The sequence below is a fragment of the Nicotiana tabacum genome, chromosome 5 (genome assembly GCF_000715075.1).
Source record: "Nicotiana tabacum cultivar K326 chromosome 5, ASM71507v2, whole genome shotgun sequence".
NCBI lineage: Eukaryota > Viridiplantae > Streptophyta > Magnoliopsida > Solanales > Solanaceae > Nicotiana > Nicotiana tabacum.
Genome location: NC_134084.1, coordinates 144,800,663 through 144,816,645, shown reverse-complemented (window position 1 = coordinate 144,816,645; position 15,983 = coordinate 144,800,663). Strand labels below are relative to the sequence as shown.

General features: G+C 38.1%; 1 protein-coding gene and 2 long non-coding RNA genes across 3 annotated transcripts; all 3 read right to left on the bottom strand.

Moving 5' to 3' along the window:
- Positions 1-421: 421 nt before the first annotated feature.
- Positions 422-1,754, bottom strand: LOC142180654 (uncharacterized). The gene is made up of 2 exons (XR_012709286.1): positions 1,495-1,754; positions 422-676 (listed from the first exon to the last, which is right to left on the bottom strand). It is a non-coding gene; the product is annotated as an uncharacterized LOC142180654 (long non-coding RNA).
- Positions 1,755-5,024: 3,270 nt separating this feature from the next.
- Positions 5,025-7,606, bottom strand: LOC107785695 (uncharacterized). Its single transcript, XM_075254173.1, has one exon. It carries the CDS (start codon positions 7,299-7,301, stop codon positions 5,571-5,573), a length of 1,731 nt encoding a protein of 576 aa, XP_075110274.1. The 5' UTR covers positions 7,302-7,606; the 3' UTR covers positions 5,025-5,570.
- Positions 7,607-8,159: 553 nt separating this feature from the next.
- On the bottom strand, positions 8,160-14,198 carry LOC107785696 (uncharacterized). Its single transcript, XR_012709896.1, has 3 exons — positions 14,110-14,198; positions 13,723-14,021; positions 8,160-13,306 (listed from the first exon to the last, which is right to left on the bottom strand). It is a non-coding gene; the product is annotated as an uncharacterized LOC107785696 (long non-coding RNA).
- Positions 14,199-15,983: the final 1,785 nt, after the last annotated feature.

Here is a 15,983-nt window from a genome sequence, read left to right as displayed (position 1 = left end):
ATATTTACTTATCATAAGCATGATACAAAGTCGAGTTCCTCTAATTCAACACTTCCACAGCTATATCTCTTATCGATCATCTTTGTGAACGTAGGCATCGTATTATTACGAATAAAAATAGAAGCTCGGAACTTGAATTCTTATAAGTGAGCTCTACCATACGATCTAGAGTAAGAAGAAAGAGTGACAGTCTTAAATGCACTGTAGCCTCCTGCTTATAAGTGTAGTGCACGACACACCCATAAACAAGACTCTACTGACACGGCTTGTAGACTCCCTAGGACAAAACTGCTCTGATACCACTTTTGTCACGACCCAAACCGATGGGCTACGACAGGCACCAGATACCTTACTCAGCCGATTACTAACGTAATGTATATTTCTTATTACATCATTATATACACATGATATACGAGCCTAATAGGCCAAGATGATCCTTTATAAACCCAAAACATAGGCCGACCAGGCCGCACAATCTTTTATATACACGACATATGTCTACAAGCCTCTAAGAGTACATAAATGTCATAAAGATCGAGACAGAGTCCTGCCTTACCAAACAATACACGTCTAAATCATACTAACCAAACGAGCAACTCTGAAGCAAATGGAGCGCACCAACATCTTCCGCTGAGCTGATAGCCTCTTGGAGGGCTCTCGACCTGTCTATCGGGACCTTCGGGCATGCAACGCAGTGTCCCCAAGCAAAAGGGACGTCAGTACGAATAATGTACCGAGTATGTAAGGCATATAAATAAATGCATAAGAGACATGGAAAAAATATAGAGTACATGACTCAACCTGTAGGTCTGAATAACTTTGTAAATCATAAATTACTTTTAGCATCATGCATATGTATGTGAATGCCATGTCGTGCATAGGTACGTATTTTATAACATCATCAGCCTCTGAGGGCATCCCATCATATCACATCGGCCACTGTTGGCAAAATCATCATCGCATACCAGTTGATCAAGTGGTGGTGCGTATATAACGCCATAACCTTTCCCATATCCCATATATACATACATATATATATGCATATATAACACCATTTGAATCATATTTCAGCCACTGTGGGCAACATCATCATCATATACCAGCTGATCAGGTGGTGGTGTGTATATAACACCGTAACCTTTTCCCATATCACATATACATATATTTACATATATACGCATATATAATGCCATATGGTCATGGGTTGATGCACATGAATGCAATGCAAGAAAAGTACGTTAATAAAATCTTTCGGAATTTCATAAGACCATTTTGTCTTGAGCAATATCATAAAGTAAACCTTTTTTTCTCAACTTTCATATTTTTCTGAGACCCATGATTAGATGATAAAATATTACGACACATGGAAATTTAGGAGCATAGATATCTCTAATACTTCTATGAATAGACTCATTTATGGAATTTGTGCATTTACACGTTTCGTTCGTATCGTAAGGATTATGCCAAAAAAAAGAAGGGATAGCCTTAACATACCTGTTTTTCGAATAATTTGAACGATTCTGCTTCTGCGAAATATGGATGAAACTTATACTTGGATAGCCTCAAAATTGGAACGAACTTGTTTTGGATTTGAAATCTTGGGAAGAATTTTGATTCTGCTTTCACGTTTTTCTCTAAGACAAGAGTCTTTGAAACTTAACCAAAAATCAGATTTTTAAACCAAGAAAGGGAAATGTTTTTTGCTTTTTGGTCTTTTGACATTAGTGTCTTATGACCATAATGAAAGAATCTCAAATCTGATCTTTTGAAGTAGTTGAATAAGAAATGATTCTTGCTTTTGTTAATTCTAATTAATGCTTAGGTAGCCACCTACTCCAACATGACCATGAGTCATTGTTTGGAAAGTGGTTGGTTGCCACGTTTTATTTTGGAGATAATTATAAATTTTTAAATACTTATAGTTAACCGGTAATTAATCTATTACCCGCATAATTTAAAAATTACCTTAAATTACTTAAAATTCTACTTATTACTAAAATACTTCATATATACTTTATATGTTATACTACCGTGGTCATATGGTACCTTGCATGGTACTAGTCCATAAATACTGCGTATTTTAGCTCGGGCCATATTTTACCCCAAAATGCCAAACTTGGACGAAAATTCATTTTCTTCAACTTTCTTCCCTTCTCGCCTTTACGAATTTATTCATCACTTACAATCCTTATAATCTCCAAATAATCTTTTTCTTGGACTGATGTCGATTACCTTGCAACAAATTTCACCACACAATACTACAGGGTGCAACATCGTCGTAACTTAATACTACGAAGCGTAACATCACCGTAATGTAATACTGTTGGGTGCAACACTATCGTAACTTAATACTGAGGAGCGTGACATCACCGTAATATTTTACTGCAGAGCATAACATCATCGTAATATAATAACGTGGGACGTAATATTGACGTAATATTGTCGGGCGTAACATCGATTATGTACATCGGCCCAAGTCACAGCTGGATATTCAATCAAATCCTGCTTTAGTTGTCCTGATGCTATCGAACTTCGCTCATTCAAACCTTGAGTGAAGGCTTGGACAGCCCAATCATCGGTGACCGGGGGTAGGTCCATCCGTTCCATCCGGAACCGAGATACGAATTCCCTTAGCTTTTTATTGTCCCTTTGTCTCACTTTGAACATGTCCGACTTCCTAGTCGCAACCTTTATTGCTCTGACGTGTGTCTTTACGAATGAGTCAGCAAGGATGGCGAAGGAACCGATGGAATTGGGCGGCAATTTATGGTACCATATCATCGCCCCTTTTGATAAAGTCTCTCCAAATGTTTTGAATAGAACGGATCCAACCACATCGTCTTCTAAGTCATTCCACTTTATTGCGCATGTATAAGAAGTAGCATGCTCATTAGGATCGGTGGTCCCATTGTATTTGGGAATTTCTGGCATACGAAATTTCTTCGGGATGGGCTTCAGAGCTGCACTTAGAGGGAAAGGCTTCTGCACAAACTTCTTCGAATCCAAACACTTTAGAATCGGGGTGCCCCCAGTATTTGGTCAACTCGTAAGTTGTACGTTTCTACCTTTTTGTCATTAGCCTCGATTTTCTTTTCTCCCGATTTGATCCACTTAATGAGCTCCTCGAGCATATTCATAATGGCGGGGTTAGTTTCCGATCCATTGTCGTTCGATTTCTTCGGTACAGGTTCGACCCTATGAATAACTTCTTGTGATGTCGAGCTCAATTCTGCTTGGTGCTCAATTCTGATTTTGGAGCTGCGCTATCGCAGTTTGCTGAGTCTGCAACATTTCAAATATCATTCGAAGGCTAATCCCGCCTTCTTCATCTCTCTGCGCGTTCTGATCGGCTGCTCAGGTATTTCCGCGGACGCTATTTTCAGGGTCAATGCCCAAATTCCCATTAATGGCAATACGAGAACTAACATCGACTGGGTCTACGGCCGGTGGTCCGTCGGGGTTGACTGGAGGTACTCCGTTTCCCGGGGTGACTATGTTATCGTTCTCGCCATGAAGACCAATGTGGTGTCTGTGTGAGTGGTGCTACTTGAGAGTTTGACATGTTGATTCTTGAAATCAAAGACACTGACGAGAACCAGCGTAAAGCAGTGTGTGTTTTGAGGATTAATATCAGGCAATCACTATTATCCTTAGCCCCACGGTGGGCGCCAAACTGTTTACCCTTAAAATTGGTTAACAATTAAACTTATAATGTGGTTTTAAAAACACGTGATTTCACCTAATACCAATTGATAAATGTAAAGAGTAATCATAGAAATTAATAAAAAAAATTAAGCAAACCAGTGTTTCAACGAAATTCAGCCCTCGAGCTTGAATACCCTCGAATTGATAGGTGCTAGAACAGTTAGAAATAAAACAAGCTGATGAACAAGAATATCAGTTAGAAAATATTGTATTGCTTTGATATGCGTGAATGTAAGGTGGTTACAAAATGATTAGGACCCTCTTTATATAGTGGAGGAATCCTATCTATGGTACAATTCTAATTACGGAAGTAAATCTCATGATTATCCTAAACAACTAATCTTGATTTGATATGTTCCGGGATTTTCGCCGTAATCTTCGACCGGTAACGGATATCTCATTTTTCCGTTATTGCGCTTTGCTCGAAGCCTTCCATATTTGGTCTCGATCAGTGCTGGCCTCGATCTCGACAAGTACCTCGATCTCGATACCTTGTCTTCGGGCTCTGGTCTGCTCCACTACGAGGCTGGTCTTCGATGTAATTCCCTGGGCTCGGTCAAATAGTAAAATTGGGTAGGCCCGTTTTTAACCGTATACACACATTCTATCCGAAGTTTTAAAAAAGGAAATGGCATGACCATTCAAACTAGTGATATTGAAGGGAAGAGGGAACACTAGTGTTGATTTGTAAATACCATCTATTGTTTCTTCTCTGATCACTCTCTATTCAAATTGGTAATCTGTGCCTCCCACATCTCCCATTGTACTACTTTTACCTATGTACCAAAGCCAAGGGGCTTAATCTGAAAAAAATATCTACTAATTCCTCTATATCTTACTTATAAAATATGTATTGGTCAAAATGTTCTTACAGTCTACAAAACAGAACTTGATTTTCACACTGTTAGCATATAATTATATATTGGAATTAGGATTTAAGTTATTAAATACACTGATAGTGTAAAGAAAGATTATTTTACATCAGTGGAGTTTAAATTTTAACATGTGATAGCATGTAAACTACCATTGTTATTAATCTTTACGAAGAAAAATACCTGAGCCTTGGCAGGAAAGTGTTAGTAGCTTCTGTTTCTTTGTAAACTACCAACTACTATTATAGAAAAGTCTGCAATTATGTAAAACATATCGCACGCATGAAACAATGTAATATCCTCAAACTGATTTTTACCCCCAAGAGCTCTCCAAGTCATTTAGCAGCTCGTAGAGTATGTTTGGCACATTAAGCAGCAGTCAAAGAATCCATTTCAGATATTCTGAAGAAGAGAAGAAGTAACCATTTCAGATATACCACATGCAAGAGATCAGAAGCAGATGATATGCTTATTTTTCTTTTAAAAAGGAAATGGCATGACCATTCAAACTAGCGATACTGAAGGGGAAGAGGGAATACTGGTATTGATTTGAAAATACCATATACAAAGATTTGTTTCTTCTCTGATCACTCTCTGTTCAAGTCCCAAAACCCTCCCCTGTAAATGGAAAGTCAAAAACCTTTTCTTCTGGAAGGGAAACACAAACGTACATTGGGGCATTAACATGGCAAATCAAGTTTTTGGCATATAATCCGATGGATCAGAGTATCTTAGGAAATGTGAAGAGAATTTCTGAAGACAAACAACAATAGATAGGTAACTGAATTATATCAAGTATCTCAGACCACAAGAATTGCCAAGTATACGTGAGAAGCAACTTGCTTTATCCATAATAGTACATTTCCAGTACATGGACCAGTAGCAAACCAGGAACATTCTGTGAAACAATCAAAAAGGAAGAAACCTCATGCACCTGTTATACAAGGACCCGAGCCAGAATCCCTACACTAACTCTGTAATCAACACCCAATACTAATCCCAAAAGGAGAAGCCGCGTTCTCTCATAACTCTTCGTGTTTCAGGCATTTTACGGAAATCCCTTTCTTTATCAGCTTTTTCAAATTTGACCCTCTCTTTGTTTTCCTGACTGCATGTTACTTTATTCTCTTGAAAATCGCCCCTGCCAGCTACCCAAGCCTGAAGCATCTCATCTACCTTGGGCTCCGACAATAAACCTTTTTGCTTCATTTCTTGATAGTATTTGTATGACTCCTCGATTTTTCCATTCAGAAAGAGTCCATGTATCAGCACTATATATGAGCTCCGATCATGGTCCAAGCCATTCTTGCTCATCTCGTCCCACAGCTTGAAGACATTATCAAGCTGGCGCCATCGGCAGAACTTCCGAATTAACATTATATAAGTGTCATGAGTTGGAATACAGCCCATCATATTCATCTTCTGCAACTGCTCGAACACTTCTTCCCCCGTCCTAAGGCAACGAAGCAATGCATGGTAAGTTCGAACAGTAGGATGTATACCTCGTTGAATCATCTCATTGAAGACCTCCTGGGCTTCATCCAGCAATCGAGCTTTGCAGAGAGGCATGATTAATGAGTTATAAGTAACAGTGTTTGGAGTGAGACCATTCTCTTCCATCATCTTCATCACAGTCCTAGCCTGTTTAACCAACCTGCCTTTTGACAGAGCATGAATCACAGCATTGTATACTTTAACATCCGCCGCAACCCCATTCAATTTCATCTCATTGAAAAGCTTAAGTACTACATTGAGTCTACCAGCTCTCGAATAGCAAGACATGATACTACAATACGAAAAAACATCACGGGGAATCCCTTTCTCCTTCATGAACCTCCAAATCCGCTTTCCTTCACTTAAATCATCAAGGGCAAGACACCATCCATTGAGAATGATATTCAAACTCTTGGTATTCAACGGAAAAACATTCTTATTGCAAAAAATCAAGTGCTCCGCGTCTTTTACATTTTTGTAGCGACAAAGAGCGGATAAAAGATCTTGAAATTCTTCCATTCCCATATCGAATTTAAACCGTTTAAACGCATAAAAAGTACTGATAGCTTTCCCCACATCATGAACAGCACAGTATTTCCTAATCATAATCAAGAGTGTCTGAGGATTCACGAGAGATGGTCTATCTTTCCCACCTCTCATTTCATCAATCAATGACCACGCAGTGTCAAACTTTCTCATTTTGCCAAGGATAGATATCATAGAATGGTACTGACGTACAGAGTGCACATAACCTGTTTGTTTACTGGCCCAAATGAAGAAAGTGAATGCAACTTCCCAGTTATTCCGTACACGAGAAAGCACCTCAGTTACTAGTTCTTGTGTGGGCCTTACACCACATTGCTCAAGCTTGTTATACACTTGAGCAGCATTGCTTCCGGGTTCTCTGAAAATAGCTTCAATAGTTTCGAGATCTAAATCAGAATATGGTTCTTTATGATCTTCTACTGAATGTTCACTACTATCTTCCTGTTCAGAATCACTACACGAATTGCTTGAGGAAGGAAAAGTAGAGAACCTGATTCCCGAATTGAAGAAATTAACCTTATTAGACCTTGAGAGAGCAAAACCAAGTAGGAAACTCCGCTGAGGAACGAGGACACTACTGGCGGATCGAGAAAGACAAATTAGATTACTTTTTGGCAAATTGAGATAGTGGTGACCGTGATTCCCACGAAGGAAGAAGGAGAATGCAAGTCTTTTTCGAGACATAAATCCAATTCAGCTACTTCCATCCACAAGAAGCGAGTTATAATTTGTCACGAAACTGTTCGACGAAATGACTGAATGAAATTTACGCGCTACCTCTAATAAACTTTGCACGAATAACCATAAAACACTCACCCATGCCCTAAGTAGTTGTTCTCTTTGCTTTTTTTCTCCGTCTCAAAGCCTCGAAGTACATTTATAACAAACTAAAAAAAGTTTAAAATCTAAATGAACACGGTAGCATATATAAAAACGGATTTTACATCAGATAAATATTTTTCTAATATTTAAGACTTTGAAACCAAATAAAATTTTGACTATTAAACCTTTCCTTCGTAGTATATAAGAAATTAAAATTCTAATGTGTTTTATATTCACTTTTTTGTCTAACAAAAAATATAGAAGTAAAACTCTTATTTGTATAAACAATATCCTTATTATATTTGAATTACGTATCTAATCATTGACCATTCCTTATCGCATTTCAGCTATGTAGCAAAGCCTTGTATTTGTGAAAGAGGAACATGCTGTCGTCTTTTGATGAGGCATTTTTGACCGAATCCGTTACAAGAATTGACAAAAATAAGAGTGTGTGAGCAGTATTTTCACCATTTTGCTTTTTAGTTCATCGCTCATGAAAGAGGAATTGAGCTTCCTAATAAAATTTGATGTCTATTTACAAATCTTTGCATAATTCGCTTCTAAGACAAATGACCCCTAAGCGTATCATACAATACATTTAGCAGGGGAAAAAAAGGGAATCATTAGTGTCACTATGCAGCAAACAAATACGTAGCTTAAAAGATGTAAACTTGCACGACATGCTACAAAGGCTATCATTAACTACTCTCTCCAATCCACTTTTCTTTTTTTGGTTAAACTGAAAATTTGATTTAACCAAGTATATCAATATGTACAATTGACTCTTTGGACTCCAGAGTCACATCTCAGTATTCATACATTTTTGGAACTGTTCTACCTGTACTCTATTCAACCATCTAATCTATTCACATGCTATTCATGAATACAACTCTATGTTTTTGTGTTCTACTGGGTAACTATTTTAACAATCCAATTGTTGTCGCCACTTGCTCTGTCTCTGGCCATAAGCGTGCAGCTGTAGTATAACTTCCTTTATCAGCTGTCTGCTCGCTATTCGTTGATTGTTGAATCTTCTTCCATTCCTCTCTGGCCATATTTGATAGACACTTGCTGCAAACAAAAATCCAATGATGCCCGCTCTTGCTCTAGAATTATTGGTTCTTCTAGCTGTCCATTCGATTTCCTCTTCCCAGCTTCTGATTAGTCTCCTTTCCCCTAGCCAATGTAACAATGTGCTCCATATGACCTTTGAATAGCCACAATCAAAGAAAAGATGCTCCAATGTCTCCACTACAGTGGTATTGCATAAGACACATTCCTGCTCCACTTGAATTCCCTATTTGTGAAGTCTATCCACAGTGGACAACTTCTTATGCATTTTCAGCCATAGTATGAAGTGGTGTCTAGGAACAATTCCCTTAGCTAAGACCCGGCTTTTCCATGAAACTTTCTGGAGCTGAGGCATAAAGGTTTGATATGCCTTTTTGATACTGAACTTCCCTCTTTCCTCACATGCATTGAGATCATCTAATGGGTCTCCAATCATCCATTTCCTTGCCTCAAATATCTTCCTAACTATCCAACTACCTTGATTTGGGGTAGGCATGCTGGCCAGGTCTCTTCCTTTTATATATATGCAATGGATCCACTGTACCCATAACTTTTCCTTCTTTTTACCCACAACCCATAATAGCTTGCAAATTGCAGCTTTGTTCCAGATAAAAATATCCAAAATGTTCAATCCTCCTGCAACCTTAGGCATGCATACAATGCTCCAAGCAACTAGGGCCCTTCTTGAATATTCATTTCTACCAGTCCATAAGAAGTTTCTGCAAACATTTGTCACCATATTCAATATCTTCTTTGGCAATAAGAACACTTGTGTCCAGTCTCAAAGATTACACTTTTGATGAGTTGTACTCCGCCACTATATGATAAAAATTTGGTAGTCCAGCATTTAACTCTTGCAATGATCTTTTCAACTAATGGAAGGCATTGATGGATAGACAGTTTTCTAGAAGACAATGGAATCCCCAGGTATTTAAATGGTATCTCTCCCCCAGAGAAGTGCATCTCTTGCATAATATGCGAACTAAACTCTTGTGTCACTCCTGCAACATAGAAGGAACTCTTCTCCAAGTTGGATTTCAGTCCACATACACTAGAGAAGTGATTGAATGCTTGCATAATCAGGGATATGGACAACTGGTCAGCCCTACAACACATTAATAGATCATCAGCAAAGCAGATGTGCACTACTCCCATGTTAGCACACCTGGGATGGTAGTTGAAATCAGGTTTGTGTCTGAGTTGCTTCAGGGATCTATTTAGATACTCCATAGCCAAGACAAACAGGTATGGGGACATAGGGTCTCCTTGTCTCAATCCCCTCTTAGCTTGAAATATAGGGGTTAGACCACCATTCAAGAGTATGGAGTAATTAACTGTAGATACACAAGTCATGATCAGGTTTACTATCTTCTAAGGATTCCAAATTCCAGCAAGACCTATCTCAGAAAATCCCAATTCAGTGAATCATATGCCTTCCTGATATCCACCTTCACTATGCATCTAGGTGATACTTCCTTTTTTGCATAACCTTTCATAAGCTCATAAGCCAGAATCACAATGTCCAGGATATTTCTTCCTTCAATAAATGCAGACTGTGGTGACCTCACCAAATAATCAACCACAATCTTTAACTTGGCAGTTAACAGCTTTGCAATTATCTTGTAAAGAGTGGTACAACGTGCTATAGGTCTGAAATCTTTAGCATAAGTAAGATTAGATACTTTAGGCACCAATGTAATTGTGGTACAGTTAACCTCTCTCAACAGTTTAGCATTGTCAAAGAATTATAGTACAGCATTGACAATGTCTTCTCCTACTGTCTCCAAGTATTCTTTAAAGAATTCTGCTGTATATCCATCAATTCCTGGAGCCTTGTCATTTGGTAGGTCTTTAATAACCCTTAGGATTCCTTCCCTAGTGACTGTCCCAAGCATTTCCTGTTGTTGGCTCAATAATAGACAAGGTCCATCTCTAGCAATGGTAGTGTCAATACAAGGCATTATTGTATATGTAGCTCCCAAGAGTTGCATGTAGTATGCCAAGAACTGTTGTTGCACAATGGTTGGTTCTGAAACTAATATTCCTTGATCATTACATATAGAAGAGATCTTGTTCCTAGCTTGTCTTGTCTTCAACTAGGCATGGAAGTACTTTGTGTTAGCATCTCCATAAGCTATCCATGTAGCTCTGGATCTTTGTCTTAGTATTTTCTCTTGAACCATAATCTATTTTTCTAATTGAATGATCAACTCCTTTTCCTCAGCTATTACCTGATTATTAAAGAGATCATTAGCCAATTGGTTCTGGACCGCCTGCAACTTCTGTTGTATATTACTAATTTTAACCTCTGTGTTTGACATCTCTTTATTCATACCTCTTGCTTCATTTCCCAATGCCTCGAGCTTCATCCAAAGTCTATACATATGACAACCAGTGAGCTGTTGGTCCCAGCAAGTTTGAATAGCTTCTTTGAATATGTCCTGATTGATAAACACATTAAGTAGCCTGAATGGCCTTTTCAGCTTCTGTCTTAGGGACCATTGTTGTGATAATAGTAGGAGTATGGTCTGAACATTCTTCTAGGTTCCCATAGCTCTTGAACCATTTTTCATTACCAAATACCCAGTCGATATGGCTGTAGATCCTATCAGCACCATCCCTCTTGTTGCACCGGGAGTAAAGACGCCCCTTCCTGTTAACTTGTCCCAAACCTATATTAGTAATGCAATTCTGGCAATCTATTATTTCATTTAAATGCACTGGCATCCCATTCACTATATCTTCAGCAAAGAGTATGGTATTAAAGTCCCCAAGTACAATCCATGGCTCAGTTATAGAGATACTGATGTGCCTTAGAGCCTCCCATAATCCTCTTATGCCTTCTATAGTGTTGTAACCATAGACAAATGACATCTTGCACTGGAATTGAGAATCTTGATCCTCCACTTGGCAATGCACTAACTGTGTAGTGCAGTCCAGAATGGTAATCTTAACACAACTTTGTTTCCACCCTAATCAAATTCTACCATTTGGAGCCTGGGAATAATCAGAGTGGAAGCACCAATCAGTACCAAATTTCCTAGTAACCTTAGTAACATTATGTTGTCTAACTTTAGTTTCTAAGCAACCTACTAAATCAACTTTATTCTTGAGCAAAAAGTTTTTAAATTCTCTTTGCTTAGAGGTCTTGTTGAGCCCTCTAATATTCCACGAACAAAAGAACATGGGGAAGGTTTGGCAATAAGGCCATCACTCTGCAACTTTTTATTGTTACCTTTTCTTTGACCCTGAATTCTTCTACTCGCAGGCTCTCCAATTTTCAAGCAGAGTTTACTAAATAGATTGAGATCAACCTCATAATCTGAATCTTCATCAGTGTTTGGTATCTCCTTAGAGCCTTGGAATATTACCACGTGCTTTCCTCTGAATTGGACTTTAGAAGGGACAGTGTGAGTTTCCTCCCGTTATAGATTTTCTGGTGGAGTGTAGACTGCCAAGGACCGGTTTGCAGTTGGATCAGGTTGCCCTTCTGAGATAATTCTTATCTTAGGCTATCATTCCTGCCTTGTTTGTTTATCCTGTTTGGTTGCTTTTCTGAAGGGTATTTGCTTTTCCTGCTTCTGTTTTGGACAGTGCTCATTATTATGTCCAAACTGCAGACATTATGACATAGAATAGGCTTCCACTCATACTCAATTTTTTGGTTCCAAATACCGTCATCTGATTCTTCAACATTGACAACTTCAGGCAATGTTTGGGTGATATCCATCTCTATCAACAATCGAGCATAGGAAATTCTTTCACCTTTAGCTGTTAAGCAATCAGTGCACATAGACTTGCCCAGGAAACTTGCAATTCTCTCTAGATTTTCTTCATACCAATACAAGAGTGGAAGGCCTGGGAGGCAGACCCATATGGGTAGTACTCGTAGAGGTTCTTTTTGCATTTTGAAGTCTGGCGGCCATTATTTCAGAATCATTGGTCTGTTCCTGAAGGTATATGACCCATTTTGCATCCAATTGATTCTAGGGTTGTCTTCTTGGCATCTTTTCAAAGACCTTGCAGCACACATGCTTTTTCCTCTTCATTTTCAACCTTGAATATGAAATATCCATCATCATGTATGAATACTCTAGGTGTTGCCATAGAGTGCCAGACGCCATATACAAATTGCAACATTTCCTTGAATTTTGGGGTTCCTCCAATTACATAACCAATTAGTGCAGATTGCCATTTCTGCTTCTATTCATCGATGTCCGCCTCTGCCATCGTAGGTTTTGCTTGTTGAGGCTCCATCACAAAATTCAATTTGCGGGCAGGATGCACATTACCCTCATCCCCTTTGTTAGCAGCCCCTGAAATCCAGCTAGCTAGTTGAATTGGGGCTAGATTTTGCATCACCCCTGAAACAGGAGTAATCTGCCTTACAGATCTTGCCTTTGGGGAAGCTTCCTCCACCATCTGACTTTTAGGTTTCGACTGGTTTTCATGTTCCATTGAAACTTCCTCTTGTATATCTCCGTTTCCGGCGAGCCATCGTAGTGGTGCAAGTTATCAATTCTGGCTTAACATGCACCTTTGGACTTTCTCTCTCCTCTCTCTACAGTGCCGGAGCAAGTTCGCCCACTCTCCCCATTCACTTTAATATGTGTAAAAACGGCCAAAAAAATCAATTAAAGTAATATTACATTAAAAGTACCAACAACATCATAAATTCACATTAATTAAAAGTACAAATCACGTCTACATTTCTTATCAAGACAGAGAGGCTGAGAAATGTTATTAGAACTAATCACTTGGACTTCCCCACTTCCTCCGTATTTCCAAGGTAATCCCTAAATAGAAAATATCAAAGTGAGTTCAATTTCATGAAACTAGTATTTGATAAAAAAATTAATTACTAGGATGAAAGAGGATTTATTATGATCCGCCATAAAAACCATTGTTAACACATCAGAGCAAGTAGCAACGAAATGCGTCACAACGATACCAAACACAAAAACAACGTAGCCACGCCCCATGAAACTAAATACAAATACTACATTCCGCTATTACATAGGAAACTACTGACCATTAACCTTTTGAAAAATTCCAAACCTACGAATATTCTGAGGTGTATCTATGTACACACTAATCTCCTCAGACCCCAATATATGAACAGTTCATGGCGGTTTGATCGAACAAGCTCATAGTAAGCGAAGCAAAAGAGATTTATGCCAGAGTAACATTAAACTAAAAAAGTGCAACTTACTTTTCTATCTCCTCCAATCTTCCGCGCATCCTCCCAAAATAAATCCAGAATAAGCTAAGGATGATTAGAATACATTAATATAAAACTGAAAGGTATGCAATCACATGAAATCCCAATCAAGAAACAAAGTCATCCCAAGTTTGACTATCACCTAACACTTATTTATTGAAATTTATACTAGATTTCATTCTTTTCTGATTCTTAAAGTTCAATTTCACTTTTTAAAAAAATAGAAATATCAATATCAACAATAAAAATTGATACACGCCAGCCATATACCCCAGCAAGGAATGTTCCAGCTGCAAGGACCAGACATAAGAGTTAATATGAGAGAAATTTAAAGCAGATTATATAAGTGGTGATAAATTACCAAGATGAGCATTTTACTTTTGAGAAGGGAATTGTTTCTAGAACTACGCCCTGCAGATTAATAAAGAAATGAAAAAAATGGAATAAATGGGAGCATTCCGTTAGGTTGGGATGAAAATGGGGTATGGTGAGGCGACGCGAGCCTTCATAATGTATTATATTGTATTATGCTATATTGTATTGTATTGTTGCGATGAATATAACATTTTAGATTGTATCTATATCATTGTTTCATAAAGAATAAACTAGTAATATTATTTAAAAAGTAGGATACCTGATAGAATTATTATGTAAAAGATAAGGTAAAGATAAAACAGGTTATATTTAATACTAATAAGGAAGGACAACAACAACAACAACAACAACAACCCAGTATAATCCCACAGGTGGGGTCTGGGGAGGGTAATATGTACGCAGACCTTACCCCTACCCCGAGGGGCAGGGAGGCTGTTTCCCGGAGACCCTCGGCTCAAGACAGCAAAAAGAGACGAAACATTAGTACAATTAATAAACTCATACTTAAATAACACAAAATAACATAAAATACATAAAATAACAAAATAACAGCAATGTAAGAATTATAGGAAATACAGGAAAGATGGAAGGTATGCTAATATCCAACAGATAAATCCTTGCATCAGTAGTTGATCAGTAACATCCTAAGATTAACTCCTAACTGGCTAGTCTTACTCTAGTGCGCTGTAGGAATATCCACAACTTCCCCTTATCCTACAACTTTAATGGTCGACCTCCACAATTCCCTGTTAAGGGCCATGTCCTCAGTAATCCTAAGACGCGTCATATCCTGTCTGATCACCTCTCCCCAATACTTTTTAGGTCTCCCTCTGCCTCTCCTTGTGCCCACCATAGCCAGTCGCTCACATCTTCTCACCGGTGCATTAGTGCTCCTCCTTTGAATGTGCCCGAACCATCTGAGTCTTGCTTCCCGCATCTTGTCCTTCATGGGGGCCACGCTCACACCTGCCTGATCACCTCTCCCCAATACTTCTTAGGTCTCCCATTTATTCCATTTTTTTCATTTCTTTATTAATCTGCAGGGCGGAGTTCTAGAAACAATTCCCTTCTCAAAAGGAAAATGCTCATCTTGGTAAATTTATCACCACTTATATAATCTGCTTTAAATTTCTCTCATATTAACTCTTATGTCTGGCCCTTGCAGCTGGAACATTCCTTGCTGGGGTATATGGCTGGCGTGTATCAATTTTTGTTGTTGATATTGATATATCTATTTTTTTTAAAGTGAAATTGAACTTTAAGAATCAGAAAAGAATGAAATCTAGTATAAATTTCAATAAATAAGTGTTAGGTGCCCGAACTAATAAGGAAGGACAAGATGAGAGAGAAAAGTAAGGTAATGACGCGACCACACCAAATTAATCGTTACATAAAGTAGCATGTCATTATGTAACAAAGCATTTAATGATATGATACAATAAAATTTAAGTAAGAATAAAAACATTATATTTAAACTGATATTACGATATAATATAATAGATAACAACCATTCAAACAAGCTATGCTTAGATAAATTAATAGAGTCTGCTTAGCTACTATAATCTGACGTTGAAAAGTCTAAGGTGTCATGGACAAACTTCAACAAGACAGAAACATGTTAGCTTCCACATGAACCTGATTATTTCGATCCTAAAAAAAATAGGTGCCAAAGGAGACACAAAAGATAAATCTCTTATATTTGGATAGTCATTTTCTTGTAAGAAAAGGTTTGGACTTCTATAAATTGAGGAACCTCCCTTCTCCTTCAGTAGCATCTACAATATAGTTATATGGGGTTTGAGAGTCGTGTTTAAGAAGAGAACTTTACGGGACAAGTGTTAGTGTGCATTTATGTTTGCCTCTTCGTGAGGTTGTTC

Excerpts from the sequence above, each read along its gene's own strand:
- LOC107785695 (XM_075254173.1), bottom strand. The coding sequence starts at position 7,301 with ATGTCTCGAAAAAGACTTGCATTCTCCTTCTTCCTTCGTGGGAATCAC.